The sequence below is a fragment of the Myxocyprinus asiaticus genome, chromosome 26, assembly GCF_019703515.2.
Source record: "Myxocyprinus asiaticus isolate MX2 ecotype Aquarium Trade chromosome 26, UBuf_Myxa_2, whole genome shotgun sequence".
NCBI lineage: Eukaryota > Metazoa > Chordata > Actinopteri > Cypriniformes > Catostomidae > Myxocyprinus > Myxocyprinus asiaticus.
In genome coordinates this window covers 46,954,520-46,982,080 of record NC_059369.1, presented here as the reverse complement: position 1 = coordinate 46,982,080, position 27,561 = coordinate 46,954,520, and the positions used below count along the sequence as shown (strand labels likewise).

At 40.3% G+C, this 27,561-nt stretch overlaps 1 protein-coding gene across 1 annotated transcript; it reads left to right on the top strand.

Annotated features, from left to right (window-relative positions):
* The first annotated feature begins 161 nt into the window (after positions 1-161).
* On the top strand, positions 162-27,270 carry LOC127417072 (solute carrier family 23 member 1-like). The gene is made up of 12 exons (XM_051656789.1): positions 162-289; positions 1,967-2,110; positions 2,270-2,427; positions 17,478-17,637; positions 17,801-17,982; positions 22,014-22,134; positions 22,214-22,370; positions 25,317-25,570; positions 25,823-25,987; positions 26,089-26,197; positions 26,286-26,381; positions 26,485-27,270. Exons 1-12 carry the CDS (start codon positions 242-244, stop codon positions 26,748-26,750), a joined length of 1,860 nt encoding a protein of 619 aa, XP_051512749.1. The 5' UTR covers positions 162-241; the 3' UTR covers positions 26,751-27,270.
* The last annotated feature ends 291 nt before the right edge of the window (positions 27,271-27,561 follow it).

The window sequence follows — 27,561 nt, the reverse complement described above, 5'->3', positions numbered from 1 at the left end:
CCTCTCTCTCTCCCTCTCCCTCGCTCTCTCTCTCTCTCCCTCTCTCCCTCTCCCTCTCCCTCCCTTTCTCTCTCTCTCTCTCTCTCTCTCTCTCTCTCTCTCTCTCTCTCTCTCTCCCTCTCTCTCTCTCCCTCTCTCTCTCCCTCTCTCTCTCTCTTTAGAATTGTCATTGAGGATTGTACATGTTCTCTTGAGTCCAGCGCGCGCACACACACACACACACACACACACACACACAGTCATGGCTCCAGAGAAGACGAGTAATGGGCTGGACAACTACGCATTTACTGTGAGTAAATTAATATTATTTTAATGATGAGTCTTACAGGAAGTCTAAAGATTTATCATGGGAACATGGATTATATGATTATTGGTGTGTAACGGGTCTTGTTTTTATTATGTAAATCTTCCATATTGTTATGTCAATCTGAGGTTATAAGATCCATAAAAGACAGCTATAAAATGTGTGTGATCATTTCTCTTTATTTACAGATTTAATATAGGAACATTAACATATATGATTATGGATGTTTTCATTGTGCAGACCTTCCTGTTATCTCAGACTGGTTATAAGATCTGTAAAAACACACAGCTGTAAAAATCACACAGGGTTGGGAGTGTTACTTTTGAAATGTATTCCACTACAGATTACAGAATACATGCTGTAAAATGTCATTTTTAATGTATTCTGTTAGATTACTCAAGGTTAGTAATGTAATCTAAATACTTTGGATTACTTCTTCAGCACTGGTAGATTTTTTCGCTTGTTTTGACTATAAGAACCTCTGCCAGTACAGAAGACAAAATACACATGTTAAAAATACATTCTCTGAAAAACCCAAATATCTCATGCAGTGTTGTTTCTAAAACAAGATCAATCAAATTGATCCTGTTTTAAGGATTTTATATATTTTTACAGGAAAATTATTATCAAGAATATGATTTTTGCCCTCATATCAAAGGTCTTACTAGAAAAAAAGAAATTATGATCCAACGTGAATTTTCTTGATAAATAAATATGATCGTGTCTGGTAACACGTGCATGTAAAATGTCTAGAAATAGCATTTTATCTTAGCATAAAGCTGACAATTTACACAAAGTTTATTTGTATTTCTTCTGCTCCAAACTTACTTCAAACGTTCTTCTCTGTCTGCTCGTATGAATGTAACACATCATAAGAAAGTGTTTCACTGCTGTTCAAATGCACTTTGGATCGCATCATTTATATGTATAAATGTTTTCCATCTGAAAGGACTAAATATTAAATGAAACAAATGACAATAAAATGCAAAGTAATCTCTTCAGTAATCAAAATACTTTTTGAATGTAACTGTATTCTAATTACCAATGATTTAAATTGTAACTGTAGTGGAATACAGTTACTTATATTTTGTATTTTAAATACGTAATCCTGTTACATGTATCCCGTTACTCCCCAACCCTGAACACAGATTGTTATCACAGTGAATAAAGTGACTCTTTTTCATCTATTTGTTACGGTGGTCATGCTTCAGTGACTGGAATGTGTAACTGGAGGATAATGCATGTGTGTGTTTATCTCTAAGAGCCATAAAATGTATATAATGGCGTATCATGCAACTTTGAGTTTCTCTTTCTTTTATATGATAAGCAAAAAATATTGGTAGCTATAACAGACTTTCTAACACCCTCATCGCTTTTACATCAGTGCACATTTGATGGCGAATTTTTAGCATTTAGCAGGAATTTTAATCCAATACAACTTGCTATACAAATCCTAGAGACGTCTCCCTGAGGTTTTTACTCTTTTTCCTTGCAGAATCAGTTGAATGAAGAGGAAATTGAATAATATTTATATGTGCCATGTGAAATTAATTAAATCATGAAAGGTTGTCGATTGAGATATTACTGTAAATTACTAGGTAATTAATTTATCTGTTTTTTTTATCTTTTTTTTTTTTTTGCTGTACTTTCCTTTGACTGTAGGGTGACGGTGCGGACCGCTTCTGTGAGTTGCCAGAGAATAAAAATGGAAACGATGATTTTTCAGAGGAGGGAGATGGTGACAAACTAGCATATTGTGTCACAGATATCCCACCATGGTACCTTTGCATCATTTTGGGGATTCAAGTGAGTGCTGTGTGCAAAACTTCCCATGAAACATGATTGACATGCCGAATGGATCATTGATTACTGTATTTGCCAGCACTGTTAAATAAACGTGACCAGTTCCATTATACACAGACTGTGTCATGCACGTGATCATGTCTCTTCTCTTCTCTCTGACAGCACTGTCTCACAGCGTTTGGTGGCATTATCGCCATTCCTCTGATCCTGTCTCAGGGTTTGTGTCTACAGCACGATGGACTCACTCAGAGTCACCTCATCAGCACCATTTTCTTCGTGTCGGGGTTGTGCACTTTACTGCAGGTCACGTTTGGAGTGAGGTATGCTTCCTTACATAACTCAGTCTAGGAAAAACAGTGTTATTCACAGGGAACAGATTTTGACGTCAGAATACCGAAACCATGACAAAAATCCAAAGCCGATACTCAGTGGGGGACGTTATGTAATCACGTGTGGAGAGTCATTGTGATGAGGTGTCTTTTAAACTAGTGCAAATGTTTAAAGATTCTGATCATCGGGGCCTGGGTAGCTCAGTGAGTATTGACGCTGACTACCACCCCTGGAATCATGAGTTCGAATCCAGGGCATGCTGAGTGACTCCAGCCAGGTCTCCTAAGCAACCAAATTGGCCCGGTTGCTAGGGAGGGTAGAGTCACATGGGGTAACCTCCTCGTGGTCGCAATTAGTAGTTCTCGCTCTCAATGGGGCACGTGGTAAGTTGTGCGTGGATCGCAGAGTAGTTTTTTTCCCGCTTGTCTACATCTCGCATCTCGACTGCATTTCTTCTTTTCTCCACTCTGTTTTACATGGATTATTGCATCAATCTCAAACATCAGCTAATTAGGAACCACATCGAATCACATCAATCTCAAACCCTCACCGCTCAAGAACAACCATAACAACAACAACAACAACAACAAACAAGTGCAGTATGTCATGGCATCTGCTCATGTTATTTATTCCTGCATTGCATGCCACATGTTTACTAAGCTTCTTCCGTCAGCAGTGAGGGATTTACATGTGATAAATGTAAGGAATTAGTCAAGCTGATGGAGAAGTATCATGAGTTAGAGACACACATCCGAACACTAGTGGAGGTCAGTGAGAAAGAGAAGCCGGTAGATACTGTGTCGGATGCGGGTAGTACAGTGAGCAACACACAAACTTTGGTTCCAGCTGTAGAACCACCGCAGCAGGGCATTTGGGTGATGTTTTGGTGGCATACTCGCTCAGCAAAGCGACACCACTCTCCCATTACTGTTAGGGTTTCCAATCGATTCTCCCCACTCAGTGATGCACCCACTGAGAATCATGTTGAAAGAGCCCTTGTTATTGCTGATTCTATTGTAAGGAACGTGGAAATAGAGAATCCAGCCACTATTGTTAAATGCATTTAATGTGCCGGAGCGTCTGACATAAGAACAAATTTACAAGTGCTGGCTAATGCTAAACATAGATTTCCTAAAATTGTTATTCAAGTCGGCACTAACGATGTCCGGCTTCGCCAGTTGGAGATCACTAGAGATAATGTTAAAGAGGTGTGTGAACTTGAAAAATGTTGTCAGACACTGTAATATGCTCTGGCCCCCTCCCTGCTCGTTGTGGTGATGAGGTTTATAGTAGATTAGTGTCACTGAACGGCTGGATGTCTGAATGGTGTCCGGAGAACAGCATAGGATTTATAGACAATTGGAAGAGTTTTTTGGGTAGACCTGACCTGCTAAAGAGAGGGAAGGTGTCGCTCTCCTCTCTAGTAATTTGGTTCATAGTCTTAATAGTGATAGTATTTGACTAACTGGAGCCCAGGTCAGGAAGCAGACAAACTGGTTAATCCGAACGTCTGCTAGCTGCCTTGAGACGTCTCACAGGTCAGATAAACTACAACACATAGAGAGTGTATAACCTAAATATCATATAGAGACTGTGTCTGTTCCCCGAACTACCAAACACAAAACACTCACTAAATAATTTAGAAAAAATTTGATTAAGGTCAAACTTGGTAACCAGGGCTACTAAACATTAGATCACTTTCTACCAAAGCACTAATTGTAAATGAAATTATTACAGATCATAGTTTGGATGCGCTCTGTTTGACTGAAACCTGGCTTAAACCAGATGAATATATTAGTTTAAATGAATCTACTCCCCCAGGTTATTGTTATAAACATGAGTCTCATCTGAAGGGCTGAGGACGAGGTGTTGCTACAATTTACAGTGAAGTTTTTGGTGTTACTCAGAGGACAGGATATAAGTTTAAGTCTTTTGAACTAATCATGCTCAATGTGACACCAACAGATATAAATAAAAATGGTATGTTTTTTTTTGCCATTACTGGTTTCCTTGGTGAATTTGCAAATGTTCTATCTGATCTAGTAGTTACTGTAGATAGAGCTTTAATTGTTGGTGACTTTAACATTCACAGAGATAATGAAAATGACAAGTTGAGATTAGCATGTATCAATATTCTCAACTCTCTTGTAGTCAGACAAAATGTGACAGGACCAACTCATCACCATAATCATACGCTAGATTTAATTCTGTCATATGGAGTTGATGTTGATACTATAGACATTCTGCCGCAGAGTGATGACATCTCAGATCATTACCTCGTCTCTTGTTTGCTGCGATCAGCTAATGTCACTCAATCTACACCACGCTATCATTCAGGTAGAACTATTCTTTCGACCACTAAAGATAGCTTCACTAACAATCTTCAAGAATTGTCTCACATACTCAGTTAGACAAAAAGTCTTGAAGAACTTGTAATAAAAGAAAATATAAATACAGTCTTTTCTAGCACTCTTGATAGTGCCCCATTAGATTAAAGAAAATTAAAGAAAAAAGCCCCGCACCATGGTACAATGATCACACTCATGCTCTCAAGAGAGCAGCTCAGAAAATGGAGCACAAGTGGAAGAATACAAAATTAGAGGTATTTTGCGGTGCATGGAAGGATAGTGTCTGTAGCTACAGAAAGGCACTAAAAGCTGCCAGGTCAGCATATTTAGCAAACTCATAGAAAATACCCACAGCAATCCTAGGTGTTTATTCAGTACTGTGGCTAAATTGGTTGAAGGTAAAGCCTCATCTGAACCAGATATTCCATCGCAACACAATAATAATGACTTCATTAATTTCTTTACTGATAAAATTGAAATAATCAGAAATAAAATTATGCAATCAACTGTCACAGCACCCCAGAAAACAGTGTCCCATAATTTTCCTCACAAGCAACTTCAATACTTCGCTGTAATAGGTCATGAAGCGCTAACAAAACGTATCAAAAAATCAAAAGCCACAACATCAGAATCAGAATCAGCTTTATTGCCAGGTATGCTTACACATACAAGGAATTTGTCTTGGTGACAGGAGCTTCCAGTAAACAATACAATACAGCAACAGACAGAGATAATAATAAGAAAAAAAATAAAAAAAATAAATAGAAATATAAAAACAAAATACAAATTGAACAGAAAATAAAGTATATATAGAATACACAATAAGGGAATATATATATATAGATAGATAGATAGATAGATAGATAGATAGATAGATAGATAGATAGACAGTCCCAGACTGACTCAATGTTTAGTGGGAGGCTCTGTGGGGGCCATTCCATCTGTTGCAGGGCTCTCTGTTCTACTGTTCTATTCTATTTGGAAAAGCAACTTTTGGGAGTCTAAAAGGTATATTTCCTATTGACACACTAAAGCTGAAGATATAAATAACCATCTAAGATGAATGTTTTTATGAAACATCATATATGCCTAAGACTTTTGCACAGTACTGTATTGCAGTGCTCAAAAGTTTGCATACCCTGGCAGAAATTGTGAAATTTTGGCATTGATTTTGAAAATATCATAAAGGATAGTGATCATATGAAGCCATTTATTATCACATAGTTGTTTGGCTCCTTTTTAAATCATAATGATAACAGAAATCCCCCAAATGGCCCTGATCAAAAGTTTACACACCCTTGAATGTTTGGCCTTGTTACAGACACACAAGGTGACACACACAGGTTTAAATGGCAATTAAAGATTAATTTCCCACACCTGTGGCTTTTTAAATTGCAATTAGTGTCTGTGTATAAATAGTCAATGAGTTTGTTAGCTCTCACGTGGATGCACTGAGCAGGCTAGATACTGAGCCATGGGGAGCAGAAAAGAACTGTCAAAAGACCTGCGTAACAAGGTAATGAAACTTTATAAAGATGGAAAAGGATATAAAAAGATATCCAAAGCCTTGAAAATGCCAGTCAGTACTGTTCAATCACTTATTAAGAAGTGGAAAATTCAGGGATCTCTTGATACCAAGCCAAGGTCAGGTAGACCAAGAAGATTTCAGCCACAACTGCCAGAAGAATTGTTCGGGATACAAAGAAAAACCCACAGGTAACCTCAGGAGAACTACAGGCTGCTCTGGAAAAAGACAGTGTGGTTGTTTTAAGGAGCACAATACAACAACACTTGAACAAAAATGAGCTGCATGGTCGAGTTGCCAGAAAGAAGCCTTTTCTGAACCAGTGCCACAAAAAAGCCTGGTTACAATATGCCCAACAACACCTTGACATGCCTCACAGCTTCTGGCACACTGTAATTTGGAGTGATGAGACCAAAATAGAGTTTTATGGTCACAACCATAAGCATTATGTTTGGAGAGGGGTCAACAAGGCCTATATTGAAAAGAATACCATCCCCACTGTGAAGTATGGTGGTGGCTCACTGATGTTTTAGGGGTGTGTGAGCTCTAAAGGCACAGGGAATCTTGTGAAAATTGATGGCAAGATGAATGCAGCATGTTATCAGAAAATACTGGCAGACAATTTGCATTCTTCTGCACGAAAGCTGCGCATGGGATGCTCTTGGACATTCCAGCACGACAATGACCCTAAGCACAAGGCCAAGCTGACCCTCCAGTGGTTACAGCAGAAAAAGTTGAAGGTTCTGGAGTGGCCATCACAGTCTCCTGACCTTAATATCATCGAGCCACTCTGGGGAGATCTCAAACATAACAATTTATAAATGAATAATTATAATTATATTTATTTATCACACATTATGCATTTGCTCATATACAGTGAAATTCTTTTTTTCACATATCCCAGCTAAGCTGGGGTCGGAGTGCAGGGTCAGCCATGATGCGGCGTGAAATGTGTGGGGTGTGCAGGTGTGGGGTGTGAAATTGAGCCTTTCAAATCTACAGTAGAACACATTCAAGTCGTCAGCCAGATGTTGGTCCCCTACAGTGTTGGGGGCAAGAGTCCTGTAATTCGTAAGTTGTTTCATGCCACTTCACACTGATGCATGGTGGTTAGCTTAAAACTTGTTTTTCAGCTTCTCAGAGTATCTTCTTTTAGCCACTCTGATTTCCTTATTCAGTGTGTTCCTGGCCTGATTGTACAAGACTTTATCCCCACCTCTGTAAGAATCCTCTTTGGCCTGACAAAGCTGCCTGAGTTCTGCTGTAAACCATGGTTTGTCATTGTTGTATGTTAAACATGTCCTAGTAGGAATGCACATATCCTCACAGAAACTGATATATGATGTATCAGTATCTGTAAGCTCATCCAGATTGGTGTCTTCAGCCACAAAAACACTTCAATCAGTGCAGTCAAAGCAGGCTTGTAGTTCCAGCTCTGTTTCATTGGTCCAGCTCTTTACAGTCTTAGCAGATTTTAGTTTCTGCCTGTAGGTTGGAAGAAGATGAACCAGACAGTGATCAGAGAGTCCCAAAGCTGCTCTAGGGACAGAGCGATATGCATCCTTTATTGTTGTGTAGCAATGATCCAGTATATTTCTGTCTCTGGTTGGGCATGTAATGTGCTGTTTGCATTTGGGCAGTTGCCATGTGAGGTTTGCTTTGTTAAAATCCCCAAGAATAATAATAACTGAGTCCGGGTATTGTTGTTCTGTGTCTGTGATTTGATCAGCCAGCTGTTGCAACGTGACATTCACGCACGCGTGTGGTGGGATATAAACACTCACCAGAATAAATGAGGAAAAATCCCACGGTGAGTAGAAAGGCTTACAGTTAATAAAGAGCACCTCCAGATTAGGACAGCATATCTTCTTTAACATTGTTACATCTGTACACCAACCTTCATTGATGTAAAAGCATGTTCCACCACCTCTCGTTTTCCCTGTTACATCCGCGATGCGATCCGCTCCGAACAGCTGAAAGCCCAGCAGATGTAACGTGCTGTCCGGAATGGCTTCACTCAGCCAGGTTTCTGTGAAGCACAAGGCAGCAGAGGTTGAAAAGTCCTTGTTTGTATGGGTGAGGAGATGTAGTTTGTCCGTTTTGTTAGGAAGAGAGTGGTGATTTGCTAGATGAATACTCGGCAGTTCTGTTCGAAAGTCGCACCGACAGAGCTTGACTAGCGCGCCAGCTCGTCTCCCTCGCCTGCGTCTCTTGAACAGCACAGCTGTGCCTCCGACTAAAATGTCCAGCAAAGCGTCCGAATAGTCAAAAACTGGGAAAAGATTGTCTGGTATATGCTGCCGAATGTTCAGCAGTTCATCCCTGGTAAAACTGATTGGAAAAAGATTACTAAACACAGGACAAACAAGCAAAAACAACAAAAGAATTGGAGAGCTCCCCACCGAGGTGGCCATCTGCAGAGCCATCTTAAAGGTATGTTAGATCCAATACCAACTAAGCTCTTAATAGAGGTATTTCCTGGAATCTCGGAACCTCTTCTTAATATTATTAACTCTTCACTATCCTTAGGACATGTCCCAAGAAACTATAAAATGGCAGTTACCAAACTGCTTATTAAGAAACCACAAATTGATCCTGGAGAATTGGCTAATTACAGACCGATTTCAAATCTACTATTTATGTCGAAAACAAGGTTGTGTCCTGCTATGTTTATTTCTGCAGAGAAATGGTATATATGAACAATTTCAGTCAGGATTTAGGCCCTATCACAGTATAGAGACTGCGCTTATCAGAGTTACAAATGACTTGCTTTTATCATCTGATTGCGGCTGCATTTCTCTTCTAGTGCTTTTAGATCTTAGTGCTGTCTTTGACACCATAGATAACGACATTCTCTTGAATAGGCTTGAGAATTATGTTGGCATTTGTGGACATGCATTAGCATAGTTTAGGTACTATTTAGCAGACTTAGCTACCACATTGTCTGTGTAAACAAGAAATTGTCAAATCAAACAAAAGTTAAATATAGATCGCCACAGGGATCAGTTTTAAGGCCTCGCTTTTCTCCTTATACATGCTTCCTGTGGGAGATATTATCAGGAATCATGGAATAAGTTTCCACTGTTATGCCGACGATACCGATGAAATTTTACAATTCCCCAAATTAGCAGTGTGTCTGTGAAATCAAAGATTGGATGGCCAGAAATTTCCTTCTACTCAATTCCGACAAAACAGAGGTACTAATTATTGGACCAAAAACCTCTAAAAATAAGCAGCTAAAATATAATTTGACTCTCTACTGATGTACTGTTACGTCGTCTTCTACAGTGAAGGGTGTTATATTTAATACCAATCTGTCCTTTGAAAATCAAATTTCCAATATTTGTTGACAAGCATTCAACAGCAGCCAGCGTGCTGACTAGAACCAAGAAATATTATCATATTAGGCCCATTTTATCATCTTTACATTGGCTACCTGTTAAATTTCATATTCATTTAAAAATTCTGTTAACTACATACAAAGCTTTGAAAGGTCTAGCTCCACAGTATTTAAGTGACCTTCTGACATGCTATATTTCATCACGTTCATTACGATCACAAAATTCTGGCTTGTTAATAATTTCTAGAACATCAAAATCCTCAAAAGGTGGTAGATCCTTTTCCTATTTGGCTCCTAAACTATGGAATAATCTCCCTAACACTGTTCGGGATGCAGACACACTCACTCAGTTTAAGTCTAGACTAAAGACTCATCTATTTAGCCAGACATACACCTAATTTATCCATCAACTCACAATTAGGCTGCTTTAGTTAGGTCTGCCAGAACCAGAAACATTTCTCATAATCTATAACTCTGCATAAAATTTAATGGCATCTATGCTACTATTACTCAATTTGTTTCCATGTCGAAACCATGGGATTCATATCCCGAGGTTACCAGAACCGGCCAGATCCAGCTCCGTTCCTGCTTGATGTTGGACTCCACTGTTACGTGTCGCTGAGTGATGATGACAAAACTACAGCTGGTGCAGCCAGATATCACTTCAGTCTTTTATGATGGACTTCAGAGGATGAACTGAAGCCAACTCCAACTCCAACTGTAAGACATCAGATACTTCATATGCCACTGCCTGAACCTTGTACTTAGGATGGACCTCATCTAACCTCACCGAAATGGCCTGCCGGTTGAACTGCGATGCACCTCATTGATCTGTGCCTGCATCACCATGGACTACACTCTTGAAATTTAATGCATAGACTATCAATTAATTGCCAACAAAAGCCTTCATCAGCCAACTAACAAAGGACAATGCATCTATGTGAACTTCTGCAGTTAATCCAGGATGAACTTCAAAGACATTAGTCATTAATCTTACAGTTCATACAAAATCTTTGTTTAAACACTGGCTCTTAACACTTACTTAGTTTAATAATTTTAACCCATGACCTTCACTGCACATAAATAAGTAATGTTGCCATTATATTCATGTTGTTTAGTCAGAGGGGAACTGGCCCCCACAGTGAGTCTGGTTTCTTCCAAGGTTATTTTTCTCCATTAATAAACATCTTATGGAGTTTTGTGTTCCTTGCCAAAGTAATTTAATTTCTATACACAATTTACAATCATATTTAATCAAACTACACAATGAGACTTTATAGACTTTCATTTTCTGTTAATGCATGATTTTCTGTAAAGCTGCTTTGAAACGATATGTGTTGTGAAAAGCACTATACAAATAAAATGATTTGACTTGTCAAAAAGGATAATTTAAGATTAAGCATAGGTGAACATAGGCAGAGATAATTGTAAAGTCTAATGAAAGAAAGAAAGAAATCACAGCAGTGAGAAGAAGATAAGAGTGATTGCTGTTTTCCGTTACATTTATTAATTTAGCAGATGGTGTAATTCAACATGACACATGAGGAATACGTTTGCCTAATTGCCTAAATTTGAAAGTCTCTAAATCCAAAAATAGAAGGTGCGCTCACTATATAGATCTCTGATACTTAGATTTTACATACTTTAGAGACACTCTTTTAAGAAGATTTGAGTTTTTTTTCTCTTTTTTGATTGTTTAACTTTTTTTTTTTTTAAACCAGGACTTCATGTTTTTCTCCTTTAATGAAAAATAGTGGCTTATGTGCAAGAGTGAAGCATCTCACGGGAATGCAATCCAAACGTCCAAACGTTCAATAGAAGAGTTCACTGACCTAGAAATGTATGAATAATGTGGCAATGTTTTCAGCATCTCTGGATGTTTTAGTCTGAAACCCTGTTGTGTTCTTCTGCTGGTTGACCTGAATAACCGGCATAAGACGTCCTGCTTTACTAACTCGACAGATCTAATGAGTCTTAAAGGAATATTCCAGGTTCAATACAAGTTAATCTCAATCGACAGCATTTGTGGCATAAGGTTGATTACAACCAACACTGATTTTGACTCGTCCCTCCTTTTCTTTAAAAAAGCACAAATCTGTGTTTCAGTGAGACACTTACAATGGAAGTCAATGGGGTCAATTTTTGGAGGGTTTAAAGACAGAAATGTGAACTTATAATTTAATAAAAGCACTTACATTAATTCTTCTGTTAAAACTTGTGTATTATTTAAACTGTAAAGATGTTTAAATCATTATTTGTTTAAATCATTTTAGAGATTCAGGGTTAGGGTTAGGCGTTACATCGTCATGGCAACTAAGTTGTAAAATTGGCTATAACTTAACACAGATGCAGTTAGTAAGTGATTTTATCACAGTAAAATCATGTTAACACACACATTGTGACTCAAGATGGCGCCGAGTATGGCTGCTGCGTTGTGAGCTCCGACACAACATGGAAGTGCTTTGTTTGTTTTGTTTACAATTCTTATGTTTTTTGTCTTGGATGTTGTCTGCCTTATTGTCTATGACAGACAAACACTTTTGGACATTCTGCAATTACGCACCGTAAACCGGACATTCAAATTCCTCAATGCTGACCCGCTGTTTACAAACACGGCAGCGGAGCCCTTTGTCTGGTCTGCCCGGCCGCGGAAATGCATGAGGAAAAGGGGAAACAGAGCCGGCGTTCTCATCAGAGTAAGACGCCGTGCAAATTGACCCCCGCTACCCAGTATTCTACCTTCAAATATTCAGTCTCTGGATAGCAAGCTCTGCGAGCTGAAAGCGCAGATCTCTTCCCAACGAGATAGAAGGGACTGCTGCATTATCTGCCTTACAGAAACTTGGATGTCTGCTGAGATTCCAGACTCAGCCATTGAACCCGCGGGGTTCTCCGTGCACAGAGCGGACAGAGCGAAAGACCTCTCAGGTAAAACCAGAGGTGGTGGTGTATGTTTTATGACCAACAAATCCTGGTGTGATCAGAGGAACGTACATTCTATCAAGTCTTTCTGCTCTCCTGATCTGGAACTTCTCATGCTTCTGTGTCGACCATTCTGGCTACCGAAGGAATTCACAGCGGTCATTATCACAGCTGTGTACATCCCGCCACAAGCCGCCACAGACCGGGCACTCAAGGAACTGTACGGGATTATAAGCAAACATGAAACCGTGCACCCTGAGGCTGCGTTCATTGTGACCGGGGACTTTAACAAAGCCAGATTCAAATCAGTCGCACCAAAATACCACCAACACATTAGTTTTAACACACGAGGGGACCGGGTTTTGGACCATTGCTACTCTCCCTTCTGGGATGGCTACAAATCCCTCCCCCGCCCACCATTTGGCAAATCGGACCACTCTTCCATTCTGCTTCTGCCCGCTTACAGGCAGAAACTGAAACAGGAAGCACCCACCCTCAGAATGATCCAGTGCTGGTCAGACCAATCAGACTCTACGCAACAAGACTGTTTTGATCACACGGATTGGGAGATGTTCCGGTCCGCCTCTGATGATGACATCGAGCTTTACACTGATAGTGTAACGTGTTTTATCAGAAAGTGCATAGAGGACATCATTCCGACCAAAACAATACTGATCTATCCGAACCAGAAGCCATGGATTAATAGCGATGTTTGCGTGACACTTAATGTGCAGACCTCCACTTTTAATTCCGGGAACGCGGAGGAGCATAAACAAGCCAGTTATGCCCTCCGAAAAACTATCAGAACAGCAAAACATCAGTACAGGAACAAGATTGAAGGACAGTTTAACACCACCAACTCTAGAAGCATGTGGCAGGGAATTAACATCATCATGGACTTTGAAAACTAATAAAAACTCTGCCATGAACACCGCTGCCTCTCTCCCAGATGAGCTAAATACTTTTTATGCTCGTTTTGAGGGAAATAACACCACCCTCGTGGAGAGAGCGCTCGCGGCCGAAGCTACAGAGGTTAGTTCACTCTCTGTCTCTGTAGCGGATGTAACCCGATCCTTCCGACGGGTGAATATCCGCAAAGCCGCGGGCCCAGACGGCATTCCGAGCCGTGTCATCAGAGCGTGCGCGAACCAGCTGGCTGGTGTTTTTACAGACATTTTCAACCTTTCCCTCTCTTTGTCTGTAGTCCCCACATGCTTTAAAACATCGACCATTGTGCCTGTTCCAAAACAATCAAAAATAACTTGCTTAAATGACTGGTGTCCTGTTTCTCTGACCCCCATCATCAGCAAATGCTTTGAGAGACTAATCAGAGATTACATCTGCTCTGTGCTGCCTCTCTCTCTTGACCCATTGCAGTTTGCTTACCACAACAACCGCTCCACTGATGATGCCATTGCATCTACAATACACACTGCTCTCTCCCACCTGGAAAAAAGGAATACTTATGTGAGAATGCTGTTTGTAGACTACAGCTCAGCATTCAACACCATAGTGCCCTCCAAGCTAGATGAGAAACTCCGGGCTTAAACAGCTGTGTTCTCAGCCCACTACTGTATTCCCTGTACACACATGACTGTGTGGCAACACATAGCTCCAATGCCATCATTAAGTTTGCTGATGACACGACGGTGGTAGGTCTGATCACTGACAATGATGAAACAGCCTACAGAGAGGAGGTGCACACTCTGACACACTGGTGTCAGGAGCACAACCTCTCCCTCAACGTCAGTAAGACAAAGGAGCTTGTGGTGGACTTCAGAAGAAAAGACAGAGAACACAGTCCAATCACCATCAATGGAGCACCAGTGAAGAGAGTCAGCAGCTTCAAGTTCCTGGGTGTCCACATCACTGAGGAACTCACATGGTCCATCCACACTGAGGCCGTTGTGAAGAAGGCTCACCAGTGCCTCTTCTTCCTGAGACGGCTGAGGAAGTTTGGAATGAACCGCCACATCCTCACACGGTTCTACACCTGCACCGTAGAGAGCATCCTGACTGGCTGCATCTCTGCCTGGTACGGCAACAGCACCACCCTCAACCGCAAAGCACAGCAAAGGGTGGTGCGAACTGCCAGACACATCATCGGAGGTGAGCTTCCCTCCCTCCAGGACATATATACCAGGTGGTGTGTGAAAAAAGCTCAGAGGATCATCAGAGACTCCAGCCACCCGAGCCATGGGCTGTTCTCACTGCTACCATCAGGCAGGCGGTATCGCAGCATCAGGACCCGCACCAGCCGACTCCATGATAGCTTCTTCCCCCAAGCAATCAGACTTCTGAACTCTTGGTCTCCCACGATCAAAATACATCAGCACTGCACTTTATTACTCTTACTCTTATATCTCACACCGGACTGTCATAAATTATAGTATTATTATATTATATTCTGTCTTAACAACTGACTATCAACCGACAGCCTGAATGTCAATACAGTACAATACAACCTACTGTACATTGTATATATACTAATATATATACTATTTTATTTTTATTGAATAATGTGTATCTATATTGTGCGTATTGTATACTGTACAGTGTATGTTATTATTTGTATATTGTTGAGTGTAATTATGTGTATATTAGACTTTAAATTGTGTTGTGTTAATTTGTTGTTATTGTAAATTGGTATATGTCTCATCACTGTCACGACTGCTATGTTGATCGGAACTGCACCCAAGAATTTCACACACCATTGCACTTGTGTATATGGCTGTGTGACAATAAATGTGATTTGATTTGATTTGATTTTGATTTGATATTTTAACGTTTACAGATTGACCCCATTGACTTCCATTGTAAGTGTCTCACTGAAACACAGATTTATGATTTTTTTATAGAAAAGGAGGTATGAGTTTAAATTCATTTCTGTGGTAATCAACATTATGTAACAAATGCTGTCGACTGAGTTTAACTTGTGTTGAAACCAGAATATTCCCTTAACAGCATCAGAGAGGAGATCATTCTTCTAATCAAACATGATGAATCTAAATTCGACTTTCACTGATGTACAGCAGAAGTTTGTGGCACTTCGGTCAGATTGATTCCTGCAGAAACTGAAAATCTTAATAGGATTAGGTTGGAATTTTCCATCTGATTAGAATGAAGTTCAGCAGACTTTAAATCCACATTCCTCAGGTGTCTCAGCTCTATATTTAACTTGCACAAGAAAATATTAATACCTCTTAATCCTGTTTGAAATGCATTGTGTAAGTGTCCTTTAGAATTGTGTTGATGGCAGATTGAAATGTGCTGTTTGATACGACTTCACAAAAGAGCCATGAAATAGCTAAAGATCTGAATCCTGATTGGACAGTAAAGGCATTATAAACTGTTTCACAAGATTTCAATCAAGCCATATCACTGTAAATCTTCTCTGTTAATTATCTACAACATATTGTTTGAGGTGCTTGCTACAGGATAGGTTAGTTAAAGATATGGAGGGTTAAGGCACTCCAACCTGGTCTCATCACAAGTCCTAAAAATAGTACAAGATGGCAAAATCTTAATCGTACAATAAAACGTGAGAAAGAGAAAATAAACGAACCAATGAACAATGTTTATACGATTTTCCCTACGTGTTACCCCTAACCCTAAATTTAACCATGATTTCAAGTAATCTAACTTTTGTGTACAACATGTCATGGCTGGCCCATAAACCACCACAATAAGGGAGATTAAACGTTGGATAACTGCTCAAAAGTATAATTTATTAAAAAGAAAATTAGTAATTACGTTAAATGAATTGTAACAGGTCTGAATTGGGGAGAAAAGCCTTAGGAGAAAGTCAACCCTCAGCACAGGTGAATCAGAACTAATAAACGGAGCCTTCTCAAAAAATGCTACCATGAATGAATTAATAAAAGAATGAATGTTACATTTATATAGCGCTTTTCTGACACTACACTCAAAGGACTTTACATGAACAGGGGAATCTCCTCAACCACCACCAGTGTGCAGCATCCACCTGGATGATGTGATGGCAGCCATAGTGCATCAGTACACTCACCAGCTGTTGGTGGAGGAGAGAGAAGAGTGATGCAGCCAATTAATGGAGGGGGATTATTAGGAGGTCATGATTGAGAAGGGCCAATGGGGGAATTTGGCCAGGACACTAGGGTTACACCCCTAATTTTTACGAGAAGTGCCCTAGGATTTTTAATGACCACAGAGAGTCAAGAACTTGGTTTAACATCTCATCCGAAAGACGGGTCTCATCTGAAAGACGGAAACCATGTTACTTTGAGATAAAGATTGTGAGTTCATGCCAGAGTTTATATAAAGTCACATGTCCTCAGTATTTGCAGTAACTCCCTTTTAAACACAAAAATTTGACCAACTCACTCATTGCTCCTCTCCCCAACCTTTTAATGTTCCTATCTTCCAGGATACAAAAAACGTTTTAGGGTTAAAATAAAGTGTTGGATACGAGGCTAGCTAAAATTTGATGCCTGTGTTGTATCCATTTGAAACGCTGTTTTTTGATTGGTTGATCTAGTAAAATTTAAACTTTGTATGCAGCACTTCTCATGTTACTGTCTCCTTAAGAAGAATCACTTCTGTTGAATCCTTATTGTCAGTCTCTTTGGATAAAAGCGACTGCTAAATAAATAAATGTCTAAAAGTTGTACGATATGATATGATTTTCCCCATTTCATGTAATGATAAAGAATTTTCATTTTCATTTTAAACAGACTGTAAACTATTTACAACATAATAGTTTGAATCTTCAGTATATAGTTTGAATGAAGGAACTGAAAAGATTGTGAAAAACACACATCTGAGATCTATTAAATGCTGTAAACCATAAGTGCAGAAATCATGTTTTTAATGTGCCTCTGTGAGTGCAGACTGTTGGTCACAAGGTTCTTGTCTTTTTTACTGTAGGTTACCCATTCTCCAGGGTGGCACTTTTACTCTTCTAGTACCCTCCATGGCTTTTCTGTCAATGCCTGAATGGAGCTGTCCGGCCTGGACACAGAATGCCAGTATGGTGAACACCACCTCACCAGAGTTCATCCACGTTTGGCAGAGCCGCATGCAGGTGGTGAGTGTCACAGTATTGTTCTGATGTTGGGAAGACAGCACAGTGTATGTATATTTGGATGGACAGATAGAGGTAAAGATGCTGTTGAACTAGAAGTTTCCCAGATGATCTTATCCAGTTAAAACAATCACAAAGTCTTGATTCTGTTGTCATTTCTGCACAGCTTCAAGGGTCCATCATGGTGGGCTCCCTGTTTCAAGTGCTGGTGGGATTCTCGGGTCTCATTGGCCTCTTCATGCGTTTCATTGGCCCTTTGACCATTGCACCAACCATTTCACTCATTGGCCTGTCGCTGTTTGACTCCGCTGGCATGAACGCAGGAGACCACTGGGGTATCTCTGCCATGTGGGTGCTTCTCACAACAGTACTGGCATAACTAACTGGCAGAGCACATGCCCATATATTCATGCTTAAAATTAATGTTAAAATTCTGTCATCATTTATTCACCCCCATGTTGTTCCAAACCCATATGACTTTCTTTCTGCAATAGAACACAGAAAGAGACATGAGGTAGAATGGTAACCTCAGTATTTACTACTGTAAAAGTAGTGACGCTACTACCGTTCACGTAAATGAACTAGTTCATTGTGGAGATAGGGGTGTGGCCAAGCAATGTCTGTAGAGAGCGAGGCCGGGAGAGGAAGAGTGGTAACGATTGACACCTGTGGAAAATGATCTCTATCAGCTATTTTGTGTTGCAGTGAGAGCTGGAGAGGGATAAAAGGGCAGTCCAGACCACCGGAGGGGAGGGAGAGAGATGCACGCAGCAGTGATCGTGTGTGTGTTCATTTATGTTATGCTGAAAAGTGTATTGAATAAAGACTTACGTTGGATTGTTTATCTGGCATCCCACTTCCTCCTTCACGAGAGAGCTAGTGATCTGTCACAGTGATGCCGAATTTAGGAGGAAGAAAATGCTGTCATGGAGTCCTCGCCGCTGGCCAAAGTTTTCAAGACCCTTGCCAGCATCCATCAAGCCCAACATCAGTCTCTGCTTGAGCTGTGTATGGAACAGGAGCAGCAGTTCCAGGTGCTCTTTCAGGCTCAAGTGGAGGACTGGCAGGTGCTACAGAGCTTGGTACACCAGCGGAGTGGTTCCAGTGCCACCGAATGGGGACCGATGCCCCACGATGGAGGTGGAGACATTGGTCCAGATCCCCGACCTGCCACAGTCTGCCCCCAATTGAGCAGGAGCGTACCGGATACTTGTGAGTATTAAGGGGGTACATACCAAGCCTTGGTGGACTCAGGTTGTAATCAAACCTCCATTCACCAATGCTTGGTTCAGTCCGAGGCTTTAGACACAGGCCGGCAGGTGAAGGTAAGGTGTGTTCACGGGGATGTTCAAAATGACCCTTTAGTGACAGTCATTATTCAATTTCGGGGACAAAAGCATAGGGTCGAGGCTGCGGTTAGTCCCCACCTCTCCCATCCACTAATCTTGGGTATGAATTGGCTGGATATACAACTTTCTTGAGGGGAATATGTGTGGATGAGTCCTGTAACAAAGTGTATTGGTTTATGTAGTGTGTGTGATTCGTTGGCTGGGGAGGCGGTGCCAGGGCCGTCTACATCAGCTCCACGTCAGGAAGACATAAGGGAGGGGGAAGTCTTGGCTTCCCCAGCCCTTAAGAGGATTCCCTGCAAGGGACTTCCCTCTGGAGCAGACGCGAGACGAAACCATTAGGCACGCCTTCGACCTGTATCATACCTGTATTTTTCGATTATCAAGGATCGGTTGTATTGAGTGACACAGGACACTCAGACAAAGGAGGATACAACCCACTTGTTAATACCAAAGAGCCGTCAGGAAATGTTATACCAGACGGCCCATTATAATCCTATAGTGCGTCACTTAGGGCAGGAAAAAACACTGAACCATTTAATGGCCCGTTTCTATTGGCCAGGCATTCGCAGGTAGTGTTGCAGAGGCACTCTTCAGAATGATCTCCAGAGTGGGGATTCCGAAAGAAATCCTCACTGATCAGGGCACTACGTTTATGTCATGCACACTACGCAAACTATACGAATTATTGGGGATTAAATCGATTAGTACCAGCGTTTACCTCCCCTAAACAGACAGCTTGGTCGAATGATTTAATCAGACCCTAAAGAATATGATTCGTAAGTTTGTGCACGAAGACGCTTGAAATTAGGACAAGTGGCTCGAGCCCCTATTATTTGTAATGCGAGAGGTCCCACAAGCCTCCACCAGGTTCTCCCCATTTGAATTATTGTATGGGCGTCGACCGCACAGCGTGCTCGACGTCCTATGGGAAAATTGGGAGGAGGGAAAAAAACGAAATTCAATACGTTCTTGACCTGAGAGCAAAACTCCACACGCTGGGGCAATTAACACAGGAGAATTTGCTCCAGGCACAAGAACGTCAAAGCCAGCTGTATAATAGGGGTACTTGACTATGGGAATTTACACCGGGAGATAAAGTCCTTGTATTGCTCCCCACATCAAGCTCTAAATTACTCGCCAAGTGGCAAGGACCCTTTGAGGTCACACGGCGAGTTGGGGAAATTGATTATGAGGTGAAACGAATGTATAGAGGTGGAGCACATCAGATTTACCACCTCAACCTCCTAAAACTATGGAGAGAGGTGGTTCCCATGACTTTGGCAATGGTGGTTCCGGAGAGGGAGGAGCTCGGGCCGGAGGTGAACTTAAAAGTCATCGACCGTGTCACCCCTGTCACTTGTGGAGACCACCTCTCACCATCCCATGCCACGGAGGTTGCAAGGTTGCAAGGAGTGTGTTCCGATATGTTCTCGCCTCTCCCCGGTCGTACAAATGTCATAGAGCACCATATCGAAACGACCCCAGGGGTAGTGGTATGCAATCGCCCCTGCCGATTACCCAAACACAAAAAAGAAGTGGTTCGGGAAGAATTAAAGGCCATACTGGATATGGGGGTTATAGAAGAATCCCACAGTGACTGGGCCAGCCCGGTGTTTCTGGTTCCTAAGAGTGACGGCTCAGTCCGGTTCTGTGTGGATTATAGAAAAGTCAATGCAGTGTCTAAATTTGATGTGTATCCGATGCCACAGATTGATGAGATACTCGATCGGTTAGGTGCGGCTCACTTTTATTCTACATTTTTTATTAACTCCCATGTCCCGTGAAAAGACAGCATTTTCCACACCATTCAGATTACACCAATTCGTGACGCTTCCGTTAGGTTTGTTTAGGGCCCTGGCTACGTTTCAGCAGCTCATGGACAGAATCCTCAGATCGCATGCTGCTTACGCTGCTGCTTACGCTGCTGCCTATTTTGATGACATCATTATTTTCAGTAATGATTGGCTGTCATCCCTGGAGAGGGATAAAAGGGCAATCCAGACCACCGGAGTGGAGGGAGAGAGATGCATGCAGCTGTGATCGTGTGTGTGTTCATTTATGTTGTGCTGAAAAGCAAATTGTTGTGTTACGCTGAAAAGTGTATTGAAAAAGACTTACGTAGGATTGTTTATCCGACTCCCACTTCCTCCTTCATGAGAGAGATAGTGATCTGTCACATTTATATAAATGATTCACTGATTCACTTGAGCCCCTCACAGCCTTGAAGGGTCTTTGGCTTCTTTTTGAAGCAATTTTGTGTATTGCTGCTTTTTATCACTATATTTTTATTAAGTTATATAAGATAGGGTGTTTTCTAGTTTATTAGTAAATTCCAAGCATACATTTATGTTTAAATTTAATGTTGTCACCCTATTTGTTTAACCCTTATGAAAATAAACCATGGTTTTACTATTGCAATATTGTAGTAATCATGACTGTTGACGGCAAGTTTTTTGTTTGTTAGGTTTTTGGTACAGTTTACCACGGTTTTACAATATTTATTATTATTGTACAATTGTAGTAACCATGACTGTAGTAACAATATGGTTAATTTTGCGAATGTCAACACAATTACATACAGTATAGACAATAACTATCAGGTGATATTATTGAATTCTGCTATCATAACTGATTGTATAATTAAATAATATCATCTTCATGTAGTTTGAAACTATGTGTTAGTAGCTTGTAGTGTAGCTAACTAGTTTTGTAAAAGAGTAGCTTCACTGCATTTGAACTACTTTAAATTACGAGGAGCTTGTTGCTTCATAAGTTCCAGTTTCAAAGAAGATTCAGCATTGGTCACCATTTACTTTCATTGTATGGAAAAAACTGAGACTTAAACATCTCATTTTTTGTGTTCCACAGAAGACAAAAAGTAATAAAGGGTTCAAATAACATATGGGTGAATAAATGATGACAGAATGTTTATATCTTGGTGAACTATCCATTCAATATTCATGTTTGGTATAATCTGTAGACAGTTAAACTAAAGAGGCCATGCTCTGTTTCTCCATTCCTCCACAGGACAACATGTTTAATAGTGATATTCTCACAGTATCTCCGGCATATCGCCATCCCCTTCCCCTCATACAGCCAAGACAAGAAGTTCCACATCAGCAGGATGTACATATTTCAGATTCTGCCTGTAAGTCATTGCATTTCTACAACTGTTTCTGGAATAACTTCATTCTTCTGAAGCGTTGTGTTTTGGTGGGTTTCTTCAGGTCCTGCTGGGAATCACTCTATCGTGGTTGATTTGCTACATCCTGACCATCTACAATGTCCTGCCATCAGACCCTGAGCAGTATGGTCATCTGGCACGGACTGATGTTAAACGAGATGTGACTGGAAGAGCGCCTTGGTTCAGAGTTCCCTACCCAGGTATTTCAACCAGCACAATTAACGTGTAGTGCATGTTATATTCAGCTATTTAATATGCCTCATACTGTATAATTAAAGGAAAGCAAGACTTAAAATTGATGATCTGAGCCATATAGATGAAGTTACTGTTTACAAACAAATGCTCGGCGGCAGCACTTCCAGATTCTTCTGGCACCCCAGAAAAGAACTGCTGTCAATGGGCACCTTGATCAATTTGAGCTAAAATTGCCCCAAAAGTGCTGCAGATTTGAACTTTTCACAAGGATTCACACAAAATAAAAAAATAAATAAAACAATGACAGTGCAAATAAATAATAATAAAAAAGGTGCAACTGCTGTGACAGATATGAGTCCAAACTTGATCTAACGATGATCTTATAACTTAATGTAAGATCTAACAGGACAAACGGGACATCTCAACCACCACAGCACATACTGTTTGTGAAAGCATTTGTGAATAAAAAGTGTAATACTTCTAAATTATGTCTTTGCACGTATTTTTAATGCAGTAAGTAACTTCAATCTGAAAATGAAAAATCTCAGATATTGAAAATTATGATAGTGAATTCAAATATTATTATTTACAACCATAATTTAAGCAGTAAATGCATTTTGCACGTTTGATTGTAATTTTCATTGGTAACACTTCACAATAAGGCTTCATTTGTTAACATTAGTTAACACCATTACTTAACATGAACTAACAATGAACAATAATTTTACAGCATTTATTAATCTTGGTTAATGTTAAGTTCAACATATACTAATACATTTTTAAAATCAAAAGTTGTGCATGTTAACATTAGTTAATGCAGTGTGAACTAAAATGAACTAACAATCAACAATTGTATTTTTTATTAACTAACATTGACAAAGATTTATAAATGCTGTAAAAACTGTATTGTTCATTGTTTGTTCATGATACCTAATGCATTAACTAATGCTAATGAATGGAACCTTATTGTAAAGTGTTACCTTTTCATTTTTTTAATGCCACATTTTTCAGGCTTTAGAAGTGTGTTAAACGTGCGAGTATGTGTGTTCATCAACCCGTTACATGTCCGATATAATCATAAGACTACTGAATAGAGTTAAAACTGGTTTCATTAATTGCTGAAAAAGCTACATATATGTTGCATTCGGAAAGTATGCAGACCCCTTCATATTTTTTTTTTTCACATTTTGTAAAGATGCAGCTAAAATGCTTAAAAAAATAAATAAAAAAATCACATCAATCTAGGCTCCAACCCCATAATGACAAAGCAAAAACCAGATTTTTGAAAACTTTGCAAATTTATTAAAAAGAAAAAACTGAAATATCACAATGACATAAGTAATTCAGACACTTAATTCAGTACTTAGTTGAAGCACCTTTGGCAGCGATTACAGCCTCAAGTCTCTTTGGGTATGATGTGACAAGCTTTGCACACCTGGATTTGGGGATTTTCTGCCATTCTTCTCTGCAGATCCTCTCAAGTTCCATCAGGTTGGATGGGGACCGTCGGTGGACAGTCATTTTCAGATCTCTCCAGAGATGTTCAATTGGGTTCAAGTCTGGGCTCTGGCTGGGCCACTCAAGGACATTCACAGAGTTGTCCCGGAGCCACTCCTTTGTTATCTTGGCTGTGTGTTTAGGTTCATTGTCCTGTTGGAAGATGAACCTTCGGCCCAGTCTGAGGTCCTGAGCGCTCTGGACCAGGTTTTCATTAAGTATATCTCTGTATTTTGCTGTGTTCCTCTTTTCTTCAACCCTGACCAGTCCTTCAGTCCCTGCTGCTGAAAAACACCCCCACAGCATGATGCTGCCACCACCATGCTTCACCGCTGGGATGGTATTGCGCAGGTGATGAGTGGTGCCTGGTTTCCTCCAGACATGACACTTGGAATTGAGGCCAAACAGTTCAGTCTTCATTTCATCAGACCAGAGAATCTTGTTTCTCACAGTCTGAGAGTCCTTTAGGTGCTTTTTTATGTGTCTTGCACTGAGGAGAGGCTTCCGTCTGGCCACTCTGCCATAAAGCTCAGATTGGTGGAGTGTTGCAGTGATGATTGTCCTTCTGCAAGTTTCTCCCATCTCCACACATGATCTCTGGATCTCAACCAGAGTGACCATCGGGTTCTTGGTCACCTCTCTTATCAAGGCCCTTCTCCCCCGATTGCTCAGTTTGGCCAGGCGGCCAGCTCTAGGAAGAGTCATGGTTGTTCCAAACTTCTTCCATTTAAGGATTATGGAGGCCACTGTGCTCTTGGGAACCTTCAATGCAGTTGAAATGTTTTTGTACCCTTCCCCAGATCTGTGCCTCGACACAATCCTATCTCTGAGCTCTGCAGGCAGCTCCTTTGACCTCATGGCTTGTTTTTGCTCTGATATGCATTTTCAGCTGTGAGACCTTATATAGACAGGTGTGTGCCTTTCCAAATCATGTCCAATCAATTGAATTTGCCACAGGTGGACTCCAGTCAAAGTGTAAAAACATCTCAAAGATGATCCAGAGAAATGGGATGCACCTGAGCTAAATTCCAAGTGTCATAGCAAAAGGTCTGAATACTTATGTCAATGTGATATTTCAGTTTTTTTCTTTTTAATAAATTTGCATATTTATAAAAAATCTGTTTTTTACTTTGTCATTATGGGGTATAGAGTGTAGATTGATGTGAAAAAAATGAAGGGGTCTGAATACTTTATGAAAGCACGGTATTTCTTCACTGTAAACCAAAGATAGCCCTTTATAATAACTTCTATCAAAATAAACAAGCATTATTAGATCATGTTGAAGAGATCATTAAAACTGCATCACTGGTCATTTCACCACTGAAAGCAACCAAACACCAACATGCTAAAAACACTCAGAACGCCTTCACAACTGCATAGCAACACCCTAGCAACCACCCATAACACTGTAGTATCATGGCAGTGAGTTTTTTTAAATGAAATTCTATTTCCAGGTCAATGGGGTGTGCCATCTGTGAGTCTGGGAGGGGTTTTCGGGATCCTGGCAGGGGTCATTTCCTCGATGATCGAGTCAGTGGGTGATTATCACGCCTGTGCCCGATTATCAGGTGCCCCTCCACCACCCAGACATGCCATTAACAGGGGCATTGGTATTGAAGGCATTGGCTGTCTGCTGGCAGGTGCTTGGGGCACCGGCAATGGAACCACCTCCTACAGCGAGAATGTCGGAGCGTTGGGAATCACCAAAGTACAAGCTCTTACAACAATTACATCCGCTTACTAATAAATTATCCAGTTACTTCACATTTAATCAGCTTTCACAATGATTGTGTAAGATTAATACTGTATTATCCCATTACATCTGATGTAAATAGCATTCAAGATGCAATATTATAATGGTTCTAAAGGCCTTATAAAAATAAAAAAAGTTGACAGATTGTTGCATATTTTAGTGTGAAATTAAATGACATTAACTGAGAGAAACTTTCCCGCTCTGCAGGTCGGCAGTCGCATGGTGATTGTGGCCAGCGGGTTTATAATGATCATAATGGGAGTGTTTGGGAAAATTGGAGCCATCTTCAGCACAATACCGACTCCTGTGATTGGAGGGATGTTTTTGGTCATGTTCGGGGTAATTACTGCAGCAGGAGTTTCAAACCTACAGGTACATTTGACTGAAACAAAAGAAAATGCACAAAAACACAAGCAATGTGAGCTCACTCCCCTAACATGTCTTCATATGACCTCTGCTTTCTATTTTATTAGTACGCCGATATGAACTCTTCACGCAACATCTTCATCTTTGGATTCTCCTTGTTCACTGGGCTTGTGATTCCCAACTGGATACTGAAAAATCCCACAGCCATTGCAACAGGTATATAACCTATAATCAGCTGAAGAGAAACTAAATATTAGCTTCAAAAACAAATGACATAACGCCCTCTGCTCTCGCTGTCTTACAGGTGTTGTTGAACTGGATCAGGTGCTTCAAGTACTTCTCACAACCAGTATGTTTGTTGGAGGATTCTTTGGATTTCTCCTTGATAACACGATCCCTGGTGAGTTCACTTCAATCCTGTCAGCTTATGTGTACAATAAACTGAATAAAAACACTTTGTAAATGAATAAAAGTGAGTCATCAGCCATTTAATGTTCTCGCAGGAACAAAGCATGAACGGGGCATCGTCGCGTGGAACAGTGCTCACCAAAACGAGTCTGAGAACGCACTGGAAAGTGACGATGTGTACGGGCTACCCTGTGGAATGACTGCTCGTTTCTTGACTTTCTCCTGGACCAAATATGTGCCTTTCTTCCCTTCACACAAAAACCCCTCACGGGATGACACGCCGTCCAGCTTGGATTCTCTGGACATGAAAACGGAGCCGAACAAAGATGGTTCACACATCATAGTTGGCATGGCATTATAGTCTGTGATGAGTACTTGTGTTCATCTGTGTACGGGTGATGCAGAAAAGGCTCCTTTGACTCCTGAATCACCTGCTGAGGTGTAATGACTCACTGAACTGAGAAGGCAGCTACTCTGATTCACTGAACAAATATCTTATATTTCTAATCTGCAGCAGTACAGTTCAAACACATATCGCTCTATTTTCATGTGTATGAACACTGGATAAAGCAAAGTACTTAATTCTCTGTAAACATAGTATTAATAAGGACCATTTTAATGTTTAATGTTATTTAATGTTAATATTGTTAATGGTGCCTTTGGGGGTGAAATAAGGAAGTGCTTCATTTAATAACAGAAAACAATGGCAAACTTTATCTAATCACCATGTTTTTATGTCTCATGTTTCCCTTTGTTAAAATGCTCAGAATTTTAAAATAAAAGATTATATAGCTGACATACTGAATATTGTTCATATATTTTATGTTTTGTTGAAATTGTTTTACTATTATAAATCTAAAATCGACAAAATAATTTTTCTCTGCCTCTCTGGCTATTATTTTCTTTAATGACATTAGCCATTTTCTTCATTTTGTTTAAAATTTAAGAAAGAACAATAATAAAAATTCTTTTTTAAATCTGTGACCTCTCATCTCATTGTTTAAAATATACACATCTCTATCAAGATTTTATGTTTTCAGAGATTATCCCTCAATCTTTCAGCTAATACTAATAATAATAAATGAGGGCTCGTAATGAGTATTATGGCTTTGAAGCGACTGTTGAAAGACTCAGGCATCTCTTTTGGACCGTCTGTTGGGTCACATACACTA